General features: G+C 37.9%; 1 protein-coding gene across 2 annotated transcripts in view; it reads right to left on the bottom strand.

Moving 5' to 3' along the window:
* Positions 1–5,901: 5,901 nt before the first annotated feature.
* The window catches only part of CCDC91 (coiled-coil domain containing 91), a 543,117-nt gene continuing 531,754 nt past the window's right edge, over positions 5,902–17,264 (bottom strand). For both annotated transcript variants that reach the window (XM_036759376.1, XM_036759375.1), the window contains exon 14: positions 5,902–7,055. In XM_036759376.1, coding sequence (XP_036615271.1) covers positions 6,906–7,055 — 150 coding nt within the window. In that variant the 3' untranslated portion in view covers positions 5,902–6,905. The remainder of the gene's footprint in view (positions 7,056–17,264) is intronic.

Raw genomic sequence — 17,264 nt, 5'->3', positions numbered from 1 at the left:
TTGCTTCTAGATCTCTTGACATTGTTAGGATACCAGAAGAGAACAAGTCAGTTTAGCTGCCATTCTGTCATCTTTTGCTCTCACTACATTACTGACTCATCTTTTCCTGGTCATGCATTTCCCTGATGACATTCATTAGGTAACTTCTCTGGGATTCCTCTTTTACAATATGATGCAGCCCACCATGACTATCTATATTGCATTTAAATAATCCAATTAATTATTGTTGGTCCATATTTGGAACTCCGTTCCATACACATTGTCTTTTAACTTCTCAGCGAGAGTCCATTTCAAAGCTAAGAAATCTAGTTTATGTATGGAGCAAGGAGTCTCATTGTCACTCAGCCTTTGGTGACGAGGAAACTGGTTTCTCGTGACCATCACTTTCTTCAAAAGGGACTGCTCCCAAGTCCTCCAAACTAGATCTATGTGCATGACCAAAAAAACTTACTTGAATCCTTATAGGACAATATTGGTTTATGTATGAGGCAGTGTACTGGTTCACTTTGGTTCTTTTTTTTTTAATCTGGTAGTCTGCACACATTCATATCTTTCCCTTCTTCTGTATCACCACTATGTGTGATGCATATAGACTACTAGACTCTGATAATACCATTAGCCAGAAGGTTTTGACAGGGATTTTGAAGTCTCTAATCAGACAAGATAATCTTCCTAGATCATTCCCAGAACAATAAGGAGTGATGAGCTGAATCCTTTTAGTTGCTCTTTGGGCACATATAATATTCCACATAGGCAGTAAGAATACTTCTTTCTTCTCATTGAGTTTCTGCCTCAAATAATTATTCTGTTCCCTAGTACTGGGGAGTTACTCAAGTAAAATTCCTTGGGATTAATTTCTGAGGTTGTGATGTTCCCTGTTGACACTTGCCTCTCCTGTGAGCCTCTGCACAGGCTACAGGGATGGTCAGAGTGCCCTGGTATTGCATCTCAGCTTTTTGTTTGCAATATCCTACTAATATCTTAAAGAGACTGAAACTGTTTCTAATCAGTTCTGACATTCCATTGATATATGGTAGATCTAAACCCATAACAACCATGGTACCCACTCTCCTGATGTCACTAATAACGTATCTGGGAAATGCCAAGTTCACTCTGATAAATCTCAGATATAGGTAGTTCCTCCAAACCCAAACCTTTCAAAGGCTGTAAAAGTATTTTTTCCCAAAATCGCTTATAAAATTACTTGAATACAATGGTCACTTTTGTACCTCTGTCTAGGACAGAACTAGTCTGTATCCTCAATCATTACTGTAAATTTTTTGTAAGATCCTGTGAGTCCATATGGAAAGACTCAGAAGGAATCTATGGTGAGGTCATGCTTACTGTTGAGGGTAACTACCTTTCCTGGCCCCATTTCCTTTTGCCAATGTGAGTCTTATAGACTTCTTCATTTCTCCATCTACTATTTCATTTGGTGATCTCATCAGCTCCTGATGATGCTCATATTTGTCCAGCTCTAACCTTTCTCATGACCTCCAGTCTCACATCTCCAACTGCCTACTGGGTTTCTCCAATTAATTGTCTCATAGTCATCTTAAGCTCAATATATAAAAAACTGAACTCATCTTTCCTCCAAAATTCTCCACTCCTTCTAACTTCCTTATTAATTGTCAAATACATTTCCCCAATAAACCAAGCTCTGAATGTACATGTCATTCTCAACTTCTCACTCTCTTTTATCCCCTACATCAAATTAATTGCCAAGTCTAGTCAATTCTACCTTGTAATATCACTTGTATATACCCACTTCTCTCCTCTGACACTATAACTACTGTGCTACAGGTCCTCATCACCTCATACCTGGATTATCATAACAGCCTGCTGGTTGCCTCAAGTGTCTTTCCTTTCTAGTGCATCCTCCACTCAGATGTCAAAGCGATCTTTCTTAAGTGCAGGACTAAATATGTCACCCAATAAACTGCACTGGCTCCTTATTGCCTCCAGTATGAAATATAAAATCTTCTCTTTTACTGATAAAGCCCTCTCTAGACTGGTCCCTTCCTCCCTTTCTATTATATTATACTTTACACTCTTCCGTGTATTCTGATATCCACAGGTACTGGTCTATTTGCTGTACCATGTACATGACATTCCATTTCCTGGCTTCAGGCATTTTCACTGGTTTTCATTGGAATGCTTTGCTTCCTCATCTCTGCCTTCTAATTCATCTCTTCTCTTATGCTTATTCAATTTCCTTTTCCTGTCATATAGCTATAGTTGTTGTCTTTTGTTCTTGAAGAGGACCAAAATTACATTATTATGTTGGGGTCAAGGTACAGTGTGTCCAGCTGTGGTTGATCAGACCAATACAAACTCAAAAGGCTCTACTACAGATTGGGCACAATTAGTCCACCTGAACATTTGAAGTGTAGATGTCTCTAAATTTGCACATCTCATGTTTCTTTTGAGCTACTGCAATTCTGCTGTGCTCACAGAATACAGATTCCTTTGAAGCAGGCATGCCATGCTGGGCAGTACTTTACCAGTGTCTCTCATGTCTCACAATTTATTCCAAAATTCTTTAGAGAGACATCGAGTGATTCTTGAATTAAAGTGTCTTTGAATCACTTCTGACCTCTATGTGAGCACTTCCTTTCTGTGAGTTCTCCATAAAATAATCTTTTAGGCAAATGTACTTTTGGTATTTGAATGACATGGGCAGCCCATTGGAGTTGCAGTAGAGTTTAAATGCTTGACAATCCACGTTGAGAAGGAACCTCAGTGTCCAGTGCCTTATATTATCAGGTGATCTTCAGAACCTTTCCAAGACAATTCAAATGGGAGTGATTCAATTTCCTGGCATGGTTCTGGTATACTGCCAGGTAAACTATCCAGGTTTTACAGGCATACAACAATGAGGTCAGGAAAATGGCTCTGTAGATTTTCAATTTGATAGGCAGCCTAATACCTCTTCTTTACCACACTTTCCTTCAGAGCCTCCCAAACACTCAGCTAGCTTCTGCCAATGAATGTGCCAACCCAATCATCTCTGTGTACATCCCTAAAGTATATTGCCAAGGTAAGTGAACTTCTTCACAGAATTCAAAATTTCTCCATTTGCTATAACTGATGGTTCTACATAGTGTGTTGCTGCCTGGTGGAGAACCTCTGTATTCTTGCTATTAATTGTTAGGCCAAAATTAGCACAAGCAGCATAGAATTGATCCATACTTTGTTGCATCTCAGCCCCAAAGGCTGCAGTCATCTGTGAACAAAAAGTCATGTACCAGCTTGCCACTTTAGTATTGGCTTGTAGCCTTTTCAAATTAAATAGTCTGCTGTCTGTGTGGCAGCTGACCTTGATATCATTTTCATTTTCGTTAGAGGCATCCTACAACATCACTGAAAACATCATGCTAAAAAGCATGGAAGCAAGCACACAGAACTGCTCCACTCCACTGATGACTGGGAAAGCATAAGAGTATCATCCATTATCCCGAACCTGGGCAAGCACTTTTCATTTAGCAGCTTCTGAACTTCCCCATCATTTTCATCAAACCAATCTTGATGTTTGCTACTGTTCAGGCTCAGATGAGTTAAAACAATGCTGTACAACAAATGTCTGAAAGCTACCCACTCCTTTTCTGCTCTATCATATGTTGTCAATCACATACTGGCTTAGTATTCCTTTCAAGTAAGCAATGTTCATGCTTGAAGAAGCACTCCAGTCTATTGACATTGTCTTCTGGTAGCTGTGGCAAGCAGGCCAGGGTTGGGTGAAGCAGACAATTTTTAGGGCACTTTTTTAGCCCTTTCCTCATGCCAAGGAAGTGAACAGTGTGGTCCTTAAAAAGGCTGTTTAGACACCAAGAGGGCTGCCAAATACCACTGCTGCTTCAATCTAGCAGGAAAATGATCCTATGGGTTGGGCTGCCTGTGTAAAGAGTTGTGACTCTAGCTCCAAGTGTATTCACACCTGTTGCTTCATTATTTGCCTGTCACCACAGGATTTTGAGGTAGGTAAAAATGTTAAAATGTTATAGGAAATACCTTTGATCTTGAGTATAAATTGGATTTAAGTGAAGTAAAGTTGTGCAAAGTCATTGGCCTCTCTGTTCCAGAGTCATCAGAGTCCCGTGGCTAAACAGAGTCAAGACTACTGCAGATGGCTCAGGATGCAGTGGATGACCCTGGTATCTTTGATGTCTAACCAAGCTCTAAGAGTTCTGCAGTGCCTGCTTCAGCTGCCTTCATGGCTGCTGAAACAAACTGTTCTTGTTTGCCCATTGCACTGGGGGAAATCTTCACATGCTTAGAATAGACTGCCCCTCCCAATTCACTAACATGTTTGAGACACCTAAGTTACTCTCACCCCGTTTAGTCTGTGTGACCACATGGTTTACTGGGGTGTGGCCACTGTGCATGCCATAGCTTTTTAGAGCCAAAGGTGAGTGCTGGGTGCATCAGATGGACACCAAAGGTGTCAGCGGCCTTCATACCAGAGGTACTTGTCTTCCCCGAACACCCTACATGACACCAAAGGGTCAGCAGCCTTCATACCAGAGGTACTCGTCTTCCCTGAACACCCTACATGCCTCATGTTGCCATTTCTAGCACTATGTAAAGTAACAGTGTTGATAAAGAAACTGAAGCAAACTGAAGAGAAGTGATCATACTGTTTGTAAGTGTCTGAGGCCATATTTGAACTCAGGTTTTTCTGACTTGAGGCCCAGTGCTCTATCCATTGCACACAAGCTTAGCATACCCAGTAGAGTGCTTCAAGATTTACAAAATGCTTAAAATTATTATTTGAGTTGGTATTGGAAGTATAATTATCTCCATTATAGAGATGAGAAACTTGGGGCTGAAGAAAGTTGAGTAACTTGCCTATGGTCCCACATGGTTTCAGAACTGTACTGTGAAGTCAGATCTTCTGATGACTTGACTGATTCTAGCTAGTAATTCTCACAACACTGAATTTTCAGAATGAAATTGCTGCCTTTTATCTACTGCAATGCTTTAACCATTCCCTTGAAAAGTAGGCAATGGAATTGTTTGTAACTCTCTTAATCTAAACTAAACTACTGAGAACTTAGCCAATAACCTGAATCTCTCTGAGAGTTAAATGGGTTGCTGATTCAAGAGTATTGATGTAAATCAGTTCTGGGTAATTCACCTAAGTCCCATTCTATGCCTAGTTGATGCTTCTGAGGATAGATTTGTGGAAAGAATACTGCCATAATCCAATTTTGATTGCAAATGTATGAGGGACTGTGAAAAATTTCACAATCCAGAGAAGTGGCTGGGAGTAAGCCTCTGGGACCTGGATGTGTGTCCAATAAAAACTCAGTCTGGCAAGCAGCGCTTCTGCTAGAGCAGATGGAAAATGCTCTTTAGGTCACTCTGGACATTGACTATCATTTTGAATGGTATCCTCAGTACAATGAACAAGTTCATTTGACCCTAGGAAAGTATCTTCTGCCCCTTCCTCTTTTTCTAGTTTCCACTATGTGCCAGCACACTACTGCTGTCTTGTCCTCAGTAAACTTTTTCTACTTCTTTCTAAGCTGGTGTGGAGTAATTAAAAAATACTAAAATGGATGAAAAGAAATGAAGAACTAAGTGATTGCAGCCCCAAATACTTCTCTAATTTACGTGAGCACAAAGAATATAGTAGCCCAGAAACTAAGAGATTTTACTGGAGTATCCCCTGTCTTCAAGATCGTTTTCTCTTTCCTGGGATATTATAGATGGATAGATGTGAATATGAAATCTGTTTGGCCTTCAGGTTCATCAGTTATACTCAGGTCTTTACTTGAACTTGTAAAAGGGAACTTGAGTAGTTTTTTAATCATTTAAAATAAACACCACACAAACATACCCTGGAGGCTCTGGCTAGAAGTATATAAATACATGGCGAAATTAATCATATAACCTCACTTTGGGTAGATATTTTTTATTGCTGTAAGAAAGTCTGGGAGATAGGAAAGTTGGAGCATCACAGATACAGTAAGATAAAACATTCATGTAAGTTTCAATGGCAGAAAAAAATCAATCTTTTATGTAAACTTGACAAATGTGGAAAAAACCTATTAACAGAGGCTCAAATCTATTATGTTTGAGGTACTTATAATAAATTAAGCACATTCAGAATTATGGGGAAACTATTCCTACTGCCTCTATTAGAACTTGAAATCCTAGAACAAGGATCTCAAGAACTAAAATGAACCCTCTTTTATTAGATCAAGCACAAGGTCCAATTCTCATAAGAAAGTAATTTCACTGCTCATTTTGAAGAACATACATATGCATATATTTGTATACATACCACATACACACATACACACATATGTACATTATGTTCCTTCCTTTTCAGCATGTGTTTCAAGAGGACAGTAAAATTAATTTAAAATACTTTAAATTTCTCTTTTACCCTCCTGTTATTCACTTTCTGTTCACTGGCAAAAAGTATTATAAACAGCTGAAAAAATGGCCAAGAAAACTCAGATCTTTATATCCAAATTCCAAGGAGGTAACTAAATAATATTGAAACTTGGGCCTCCTCCTATGCTAAAAGAAGAAATAAATTATATGATCACATGCTGGCATCTTGTAAAAAGCCATATTGAGGCAATAAGTTACGATATTCATTACCTTTGCCAAATTCGCCACTAACAGGCCACTGGAGGCTATAAAATTTGCAACAAAGTGTAAGTTTTGATCATGGGGTATTTTTAAATTACTTTCTTAGGTCACATTATGCTTGAAAGGAAAGCAAATGAGAAAACAAAAACAAAACAAATTAGATCATCTGACATTCTTCTAAATATTGTTTTGTCTTCTCCTTAAACCAGTACTATAATCTCTAAGATTTTAAAAAGGAAAGGAAAGAAAAGAAGAGCATCTTTGTAGTTTACAGAATGCAAATTAGGGGCCCAAATGAGCTAGCCACTCTCAGTGCTGGTCAGCTTGTCATGTTCTCCTCCTTCTGTTGAAGCTGGTTCTTCAGAGATTAAAGAACTCAATTGTTTCTGGGCACAAGAGAGAAACAGTTCCAAAGTTGACAGGCTTCTCTGGCGGATCACTTGATCAAGCTATATATTTTGTTTAAAAAGAGAAAATAATGCCATTTAGAACATTTGAAATAAACTTGAGAAGAAATGTATTATGCACATTATTATGAGGAGAAAAAACTAGAAATTTACTTTCTAGTGCATTACAGTGAATTAAAATTATGCTACTATATCTGATTTGGGTTATTTTAAATGATACAAAAATGAGTAAAGTATAAGTTTATAATATGAACCTTTGGTAAGTGATTACTTATTGGACAAATACGTTATCTCCTTCCCCTTATTGGAGAGGCGCAGAAGCAGGATGGAGCATATGTTGTTAAACATACCAATAGATAGTTTCATTTTGCACAAAACCTGCCCCTTGACTGCTTGAGAACCTACAATGAGAATTAACAAAGTAATAAAGGACTGAAGTAACAGATAGAGGGGTGAGTGTTTGGTGTATTTATCAACTAGGAAACTCCAGGATAAGGAAACTCCCTCTAGCAAAGGAGACTGGCATCTTTTCTGCAATACTCTTAAAGTGTTGCCTAGAGCACTAAATGATTGACTTGCTCAGGCTTATGAATCAACGATCTGTCAGAGGTGGAACTTGAATCCACATCTTCATGGCTCTAAGGCTAGCCCTCTTTACTGGTAATTAAGAGGGGCTTTTAGCACTTATTCAATCAAGTGCCCTTGAAGAGTTTGGCCTTTGTTTCCTTGATTAAATTAGGAGTCCTTGATGACCTCCTTGCCTCAAGGCAAAGCCTATTTTACATGGGTTTAAGTGACATGTTTGTGACATCAGAGGCTTTAGACCACATGGGTTTAAGTCACATTTTTGGGATGCTTTTAGGTCACGTGGGTGAGTCATATGTGTGACTCACCTTTGACCCTGAACAAGATATATAAACCCAGAGGCTGGCATTCTCCCTTGGGGCTCTCACTCTTGGAGGTGTGTTGATGTGGAGACTCTGGGCAGCTATAGTTAAGGGCCCTCCAGCTTGTAAAACTGGATGTTGGGACTTTGTTAAACCCTGGTAACTATGCACTGAGATTTGAATCAGACAAGCTCTGTTTGTTTGTTGATGTTTGTAATTTGTTTGTATTTGCTCTGAAGTTCAGGATGCTGACATTTTCCCCTGCACTAAGTGAATGATATTTGTATGTTCGATTAAACTGAGATTGTTAACCTCTTAATGTTAATTTCCTTAGTAAAGCAGATCAAAGAACCTGTGCTGGAAGCATTCTTGTTGTTGGGCTTATGTTGGTCTTTCACCCCCACAACAGCTGCTAGCCGAATTGTTACAACACCTTCTATGCCTTTCTATGATATCAAGGGGATCTTAAAAGAACCTGTTGTCTAATCACCAACAGAATACCCTATTGTCATGCTATATAACAGAATTCACAATATATACCACATAGGGTGTAAAAATGGGTAGGTTTCTCAATTGCTTAAAGTACTATTAGGAAAAAAAAAGTAAGGTTGTAATAACTAGAGAAAGAAAGCATCTACAACACCTGCCATATAAAAGAGTGTGTGTGTGTGTGTGTGTGTGTGTGTGTGTGTAACTTTTTAGCTCTTCTGAAGTGTGGAGAATTGGAAGGTATTACTGAGATTATAATGGGAAAGTTTATAATAGGCTATGAAAACCACCAAAATGTTTGAAAATCCACTTCCAAATCTAGCATTCGATGAGTTTTTATATTTTTAACTTGGTGTGAACTTTTTTAAAAACAACTATCCTCATAGGTCATAGTTAAATTTAAAACAAATGTGAGTATCTATCATAAGCAGAGAATTAACTATGCTAGGTCCTGTGAGAGATCCAAAGACGAACAAGATATGGTCCTTGCCTTTAAAGATCTTAAAACTGAGTAGGGGAAATAAGGGATGAACATAACATGATCATACTGAATGAGAGGTATGAATAAAGTACAAGATGACTTTAGAGTAGGGAGAGAACATTTTTGTAACATTTGGGAAATAGGAAGGATTTTTGGCAAGGTATAGAGGTATAGAGGTAATGGTGTGAATATAGGAATAGAAGCTTGAAAGCTTGGACCATGGTCAGGGAAGAACAAATAGACAGAATAGACAAACAGACAAAGAGACATAATGAACTTCTGTATAGGACATATGTGGTAGTGGGAGATGAGGATGGAAAGGTAAATTAGACCTAAACTGCAGGAGGCCCTGAATGCCAGGCCAAATAATGCAAACTTGTTTTTTATGCATTGAAGAGCATGATATTTTCTCAGCTCCATGCCCAGGGTAGCTGGGTGCTAAAATTTGAAGATTTTGAATTACGTGATCAGGATTCTAATAAGGAAGATTAATCTAGTTACAGTATACATTGGCAGCCTGGAGGGATAAAGAATAGAAGCAGGGAGTATGTTTAACCAACCAATCAACAATTATTTATTAAGTACTTATGAGGTATCAGAAACTATGCTAAGCCCTAGGGATGCCAATTAAAGTAAAAACATAAAAAAAACATCCATGACCTCAGTGAACTTACACAACAACTGGGGAGCAAAATTAGGTAAAAATACCTACAAGATACCTACAGAATAAAAAAAGAAGGCTCATATGGTCAGGAGGAGACCAAGAAGGCCTCTTCCAAAAGATGATGTTTAAGCTGAGTATTTACAGAAACCAGGAATAGTAAGAGGTGGAGGTGGGGAAGGAGAACATTTCATTGACATTTAGGAGGCTATGGCTGTGGTTCAAGTGAGAGGTAATGAGGGTATAAACTAGAGTGGTAGTAAGAAGTGTAAAGACAAGAATGAATGTGAGATACAATAGAGGTAAAACTGGCAAGATGGTGAATGCCTGGGTGGATGTGCAGGACAAGAGAAAGAAAGGAGTTAAAGAAGATGCTGAGGTTTTGAATCTTGAGAAAATGTTATTACCATTAGCAAAAATAAAGAAATTAGTAGGTGTTGGTTTGGGTGGTAAGATAACAAGATCAGTTGAGAAATGATAGTAACATAATAGTCTATTTAGATTTGCTCATTATATGCTTTAGTGTTAGCTCAAAAATGAGACAGAGCTAAAATTCCATGGTTTTAAAAAATTTTTTCAAATAACATAGCAAGGCATTTAAAGCTGAATAGGTTGAAAGGTAAGTAAGCTTAAATAATGCCTTAACTTAAAAGAATCTCAAGATTACACTTTCATTTGGTTTTGACTAAACCGGTTAGAAGTGAAAATTATTGGAATTATCCAGTGTCAAATCCCACTTTGCAGAACACTGTGTAGTTTTGTATCCAGTCAAATATGGTGATCCTGGTAGACATGGTGACCTCCAAAAGTATACAAAATATCTATGCAGACACCCCTATGGAGAGTTGGGAATGTGACAGTAACCAATTGCTGGCTTTAGGTTCCTAAAATATTTCCTTGAATATTATTGAAATCCAGAAGAATCATTATGACATTTTCTTTTAAAAAAGGGGTTTTGAGAGAACTGCTGGAATGCGAGTTTTTAGATGCTATGTAATGAAGTTTGGAAATTTTAAAATAAATTCAACAGTTTGTAAGGAGGCTCCAAGCATTTGACCAATAATTGCTGCCAGGATATTTATTTAACCTAACAAACTTATGTTGAACTCTTGGGTCCATAATTCATATGATGCCATTTTTGAAATTAAAGGCCAAAAGGACAGGAAAATTTCGATGAGTCATTTAATAAAACATATGATTTACTTTCCTTGCATATGTTAAGAATCACTCTGGAATTAGAATCTATAAAGGTGATAGTCCTAATGGCACTGGGTTTAGGCAGCTACTAAGGCTTACTTCATATCTTTCTTCATTTGTTCATAGAATGCTCAAAGGTCTGAGCATGTCCTAGGTGGAATGTAAACCCTCCAAGGAGGAAGATATGTATCTGGACATAACAGAACTGAGTATCTAAGTTGGTGGGTCCTTCCATGAATGGCATTTTGGACCTTGCCCTTAAAAAGATGTTGGATTTCTCTTGTTGTAGGCAGCCCATCAGAATGATGTTCTTGGCATGTACTTGAATTTCAACAGTTTCTATTTTATTATGCATGACCTTATTATCCTTTATTGAGGCAATACAGACTTTGGCAAATTGTTCCACAATTCTCCCTTGTAATGTGGGGTTTAATTCTGTATTTGTGGCTTTCATTTCAAAGTGCACCAAAGATTAGTACTTTATGACACCACACTGTCAAATTTTTTACTAAGAGCATTGGTGTCATATTTTGAGATTTGATGTTTATTTTTCTTTAGTGATGGGGTAGCTGTAAAATACTTTGTTTTCATCTTCATTTTGTGTTGTTTCAGCTGTTATACGGTTGTTAGGGATTCCTGAAAAAAAACTGGAATTTGGGGGCCTGAGCTTCATAAATCTTTTTGCTTTCATTTTCTTTGATTTTAATCATCCTTTTTATGGTTTCAGTTTGTTGGCCACTACAGGGGCCCAGCAGAAATCCACTGATTTTTGCAGACTTTAAATTTCATAACCATTTAGTGAAAAGAAAGATCACTGCTTGGCTGGTCTTTATCCACCTGTTATTTATGTTAGATTTGCACTTATATTTTTACCAATATGTCCTGCCCCAAAGCAAAAGACCAAAGGTAAAGTCTGATCCCTTTCATCTTGACATTCTGTTGCTGAAAGGGGCAGAGAAAGAAACATTTATGTAAGAAACACGAATAAAATCAGCTTAAGAAGAAACAGTTTAGATAAAATATTGATGAGAGACACAGACTTCTCTGACAGAAAGTTGCCCCTCAGATAAATGTAGTGAAAGGGCCTGTTTGAAGGTAGAATGATGAATATGGTACAGATGGCTGTATTACATTGTGAGCCATCACTTCATTTGCCTATTGTGACCGTTCTCAGAGTTTTGAAGGTTCTGAGAAACTTTAAATAAGATAGCTGTCTGAGGCCTATGGAAAATTATAGATTATAGACCTCTGTCATAGATGATTGAAAGTTGGAATTTTTGAGTTTTAAATCATAAATTAGAGATGTAGAGATAGGTCCCTGTTTATGAGGAAGCTCTGATTTGGAGTATTTGAAGCCAAGGATGAGAAGAGGATGGTATAGGAGGGAACTTGCTGAAGACAGAAGTGAGAAATGAAGCTAAGCTCTAGAGCAAGAGACAGAGGAAACATGGGATAATAAGAGAAGCTGCTTACATAAGATGCAATAGAGGGGTTGACAAGAGCTCATGAAAGTTGACAGGCAGGTTTTGCAGCTGCTCTGATGGGAGTAGTGCTGACTGGAAGAGAGGCACTGCTTTGCTAAGAGCTGCTTGGTTGGAGAAAGGCAGAATTCTAATGTAACTCTAATTTATAGCCTGAGAAAGGGGAAAATTCTCAGGGGTTTGCCTGTGTTGCTGTGTTCTCTGATTTGAACTTCAAGAGGTAGAAACAGAAGGGAAAAGACAGGCTTTGCAAGTACTTTGCTATGAGAATAGGCATAGCTTTGCTAAGAACTGACTGGATAAAGCAGACTTCCCATATCAAAAGGGCATAACATTTTCTTATCACCCTGCCCTAGGCATTTGTGTGCTAAAATAACTTGTCACTGCTTCAGTGCTTAAGAGTAGCAACGACATGACTCTGTCCTGTAGGATTGCTGTACGGACATAGCAGGGAAGTGGTTTTGCCCAGAATGGTACTCATGGTACAGATTATACTCTAAAGAGACCAAGGACATTAAAGTTTGCCATCCAGAGCTGTGATCTGTGTTTCCCTACTTATGTACTCCCCTGCTAGGTTTCTAAAAGCATATGGATACTGTGTGCATTCGTGGGAGAGTATGACCCAAGTTTATGGACAAGACTTTTATATTTTTATTATTTTTTCTCTTGATGTCTATTGAGTAAAGGTTAGGATTATTTCCCCTTTTTACCTTCCACTGAATAAAAGTTATGATTATTCTTGCGTTTGCTTTTTGTTTAGTAAATGTTTCATGTTTAAGTGTAAATGGTATCACGGTGACTAATTTTGTGCAAATGGGAAGGAAAATGGTAGAGGCAGAGGAAGTACAATAATAGGGAACATATTCCGCCGCCCTCCCCGCCACCGCCGCATGCCGGGGTTATCCCTAGGACTCTGAAAGAGTGATTTGTAGCTACATAGATACAGTCGTGGCCAGCTGCTCCTCTGGGGACACCACTCTGACCTGTCAAAATTAATGCCATTCTACAGAGAAAGAGAAGGGTGTAAGGTGCAGTTGCCATATAGGGTGCTACAAAAAGCAACAGCAAAGAAAAGGAAAATAGCATTTCCTTGCTACACCATAACGGAAAGGGTAATGGAGTAATGCCTAGCAAATGAAGGATTTCAAAGTCAATCAAAAAATTTAAGAATAAAATTATTTCCTTTATGAAGATATTGGTTAAGAATCCTTTCTCCTTGTCTCCCCCCTCCAAATTCTTCTATGCAAAATATTATAATGTTACATGTATACACACACACACACATATATATATATATACACATATAAAGAAGGAACATTCAGTATTTGACATTACACATATTAATTGTGCTTTCAATATCTCTGTGCTTTAGCATAATGGTCACAGGTCCAACAATGTCATCCTCCTTTCAATGAACTCTAGTGGGTTCTCATTACTTCCAGGATTAACTATCAAATCCTCTAGCATTTAAATCCTGTCATAACCTACCTACCCACTCCCCTGTCTTTCCAGTATTCTTACACCTTATCTACCACATTGATTCAATCACAACTGTTCTCTTTGCCGTTTCTCAGACAAGACACCCTGTCTCTCAGCTTTAGGACATTCTGGTTGTCTTCCATGGCTGGAATGTTCTCCCTCTTCATGGATCCCTATTGGTTTCCCTGGTGTCTTTTAAGTCTCAACTAAAATCCCATCTTCTACAAGAAGAAATTCCCAACCCTTTTCCCCCAACCCTTCTTAATTTTAGTGCCTTCCTTCTTTTAATTATTTCCTATTTAGCCTGCAAAAAACTTACTTTTACATATTTGTTTGCTTAACGATTACAAGCTCCCTGAGGCCAGGGACTACCTTATGCCATTTTTTGTGCCCTCAGCATTTAGCACAGTGCTTGGCCCTTGGCACATAGTAAGCACTTAAGAAATGCTTACTGGCTGACTGATTTGATAGCATGATATACAATGTGATATGAAAAAATAAACCTATGACTATTGATGTATTCATGTCATGTTTATAACTTATCTATGTACATATTTTAACATGTCATGAAAGATCCTGAGCATAAATGATATCTGGCAAATACTCAGTTTAATTATATATATATGTACATATATAAAATATGTTATAATTACATGTATATATATATATCATTACAATGTATGTTATATAATCACACATTGTATAATTTTATCTGGCTTTAGACATTAGCTATGTGACCCTGGGCAAGTCATTTTAACCCTGTTTGTCACAGTTGTGTTATTTGTAAAATGAGATGGAGAAAGAAATGGCAAACCACCCCAGTGTCTTTGCAAGAAAACCCCAAAAGGGGTCATGAAGAGTCAGACATGACTGAAAAATGACTAAACAACAACACCCAAATTGGACCCAAGGATATAAGAATATAAGAAAGCCCAAATTTGACGATGTAGAGCAACAACCATAGAGTGAGATTTTCCATATTCGTAAGAAGAAATATATGTTTTCAAAACACAAATAAATTTTGCTGCAAGACTGTTGTTGTGTCTTTACTCCATTACCTATTTCAAGTGAAATGATGAGAGTCTTGACTGAATCAATCAGAAGTATAAGATAGATGTGAACAAGGCCTAGACAACTGCGCTGAATCAACTAACGAAAGGCATTTTAAGTAGGTGTTCTAGGATGTGTATGGGGATTGGAAGTAACTACACATTGTAGGTTTTGTATAAATAGCAATACAGTTTGGTATCCAGAATTTACACATTTGGCAGCTTTGAGATGACAGCAGTTCCATTCAAGGTCTTCAGAGAAAGTCACTTGCTGAGAGAAGAGGAGTTTCTGTCTGTTCCCTAACTTCTTCCTGCCCCTGTGATCTGGACTTTTCAGCAATTTCCTAGCATTGTCCATGGAGTAGCAGTAGCTGGTGACAGTTATCTGTATTAGGAAATTACTAGACACGCTGAGGAAAAGTGGGAAGAAGAGTGACTCCAGGCTTCAAGGGCACTTCATGAGTACCCTCATGAAGGGGAGAAACGTACTTCAGTCACTGTGAGTTTTGAATTATACCTTTTCCATATGTACTTTCTAAGCTTGTGCTTAGTGGGAAAGTATGTGTCACATACTTTTTGGGGAATATGTTGTAGCACCTGTTACTATAATACCTTGGTAAATACCTATTTCTAAAGGCTAATTGAGTCTTTCTGACTAGTTGATAACAATTGATCATGTTTTTAAGGACACACACTGGTGGAGGTTCATGTTATATCATTAGAAAGATGCCCTTTAGGTCTTTAAAATTCCTATTTCTAGGAAAAGAAAAGAAGTATAAGACATTTCCTCTGGGCTCCAGGGATAATCTAGTCTGGAAGATAAACATGAAACATTCAGTCAATCAACAATCATTTAATATCTACACTGAACTATTACACTGAAATAGACACTATAATATGGATTGGGAGTGCAAGGACAAAAGTGAAAGTTTGATTTTTATAGCCTTATGATTTTATTAAAGGGAAAACACATCAGTTATATGTACACATACAAAGCAAAAAGTTATTTCTGGATGATGGGGTATGAATAAGCTAGGGAATCTCGGAAGGATTCATATAGGAATCGCTTGAGTTGAACTTTGAAAGAAGTGGATATTTTTGAGAGAATTTTAAGAGGTGGCAGTGAGGAGGGAGTGCATTTTAGGTATGGAGTACAGTCTATAAAAAAGGCATAGAAAACAGTAGGTAAAATGTTGGGTATGAGGAGGAGCAACTTGGCTCAAAAATAGAGTGAATGATGAATGATGGATGAATGTTTATTAAACCCAGAAATTATGGTTTGAGTCAAGTAGTGAAGGGCTTTAAATGCCATAGGAGTTCATATTTTATCATTTGGATGATAGGGAACCACTGCAGTTTTTTAAACATGGCAATGAAATGGTCAGACATATACTTTAGAGATATCACTTTGACAGTTATATGGAGGATGGATTGGAAAGGGGGAGAGCATTGAGGCAAAGAGACTGATTAGGAGGCTAATACGTATTATCTGAGGTAAGAGGTTATGTGGATCTCACCTACTGTGGTAGCAATGCAAGCAGAGAAAAGGGGATGGAGGAGACAAATTGTGTCAAACTTATCACACTGACTCTAAGTGCAACTAGAATTCAGAGAAGGAATAGAGAGGAAAGACTCCATGTAGAAAATGAGACTTTAGCTGAGTCTTGAAAAGCGGACAGAATTTAGATAGGTAAAAGGGACAAAAAAGAAAAAAAATCTAGAGAATTAGTATGAACAAAAGCTTATAGGTAGGAGTGAGCATAGTGTGTAAGGGACAGTGAGGAGATGGGCCTTAGTGTAATGAAGAGTCAGCACTGAAGAAGAGTAGGAATAAGGGATAAACTAGACTGGGAAAGGAAAACCTCATCCTTAAGTAGCAGCAATATCTAGGGGCCTGAGAATGCATATGCAAACACACACACTATGTACATGTGAATCTTAAAGTTGGAAAATTCCTTAGAAATAATATAGACCAACCTCCTCATATTTCAGGTGAGAAAACAGAGGCTTCAGAGAAGTTAAGCAATTTGTCCAACATCACAAAGATAACATGGCCTCCCAGACTTCCAAAAACATATCTAATTCATAATGATAGGCTGAATGCCTCCATTTAAGAATACTATTATAGGTCCATGATTGTACTACAAATTCACTGTTATTGTGACAACTGACAGGTTAGAAACTCTTCTCTGGAATATCAGAGACATAACTATACTTTTTCTTCTTGAGATACTCCAAAAGGTCTCTGAAGCCAAATGACTACTATGAAGAAGAAAAACTCAAGAAAAAATATTTCTTCAAATGAGAAAATCACTTAGCACATAGTACCTACTTGTTTCAACAATTTGGCTACCAGCTGCTGTGGGGGTGTAAAACCAACAACAACCAGTTCACAGAACACTGCAAGCCCAGGTTCTTTTGATCTGCTTTACTAAGGAAAGCAACGTTAAGGGGTTAACAATCTTACTTTAATCCAGAATACAAATATCATTCACTAAGTTCAGGGGAAAAAGCCAGCACCCTGAAC

This window comes from Trichosurus vulpecula, chromosome 5 (genome assembly GCF_011100635.1).
Source record: "Trichosurus vulpecula isolate mTriVul1 chromosome 5, mTriVul1.pri, whole genome shotgun sequence".
NCBI classification, from domain to species: domain Eukaryota; kingdom Metazoa; phylum Chordata; class Mammalia; order Diprotodontia; family Phalangeridae; genus Trichosurus; species Trichosurus vulpecula.
Note: the sequence above shows the minus strand (reverse complement) of the source record. Positions and strands in the feature narration are given on the sequence as shown.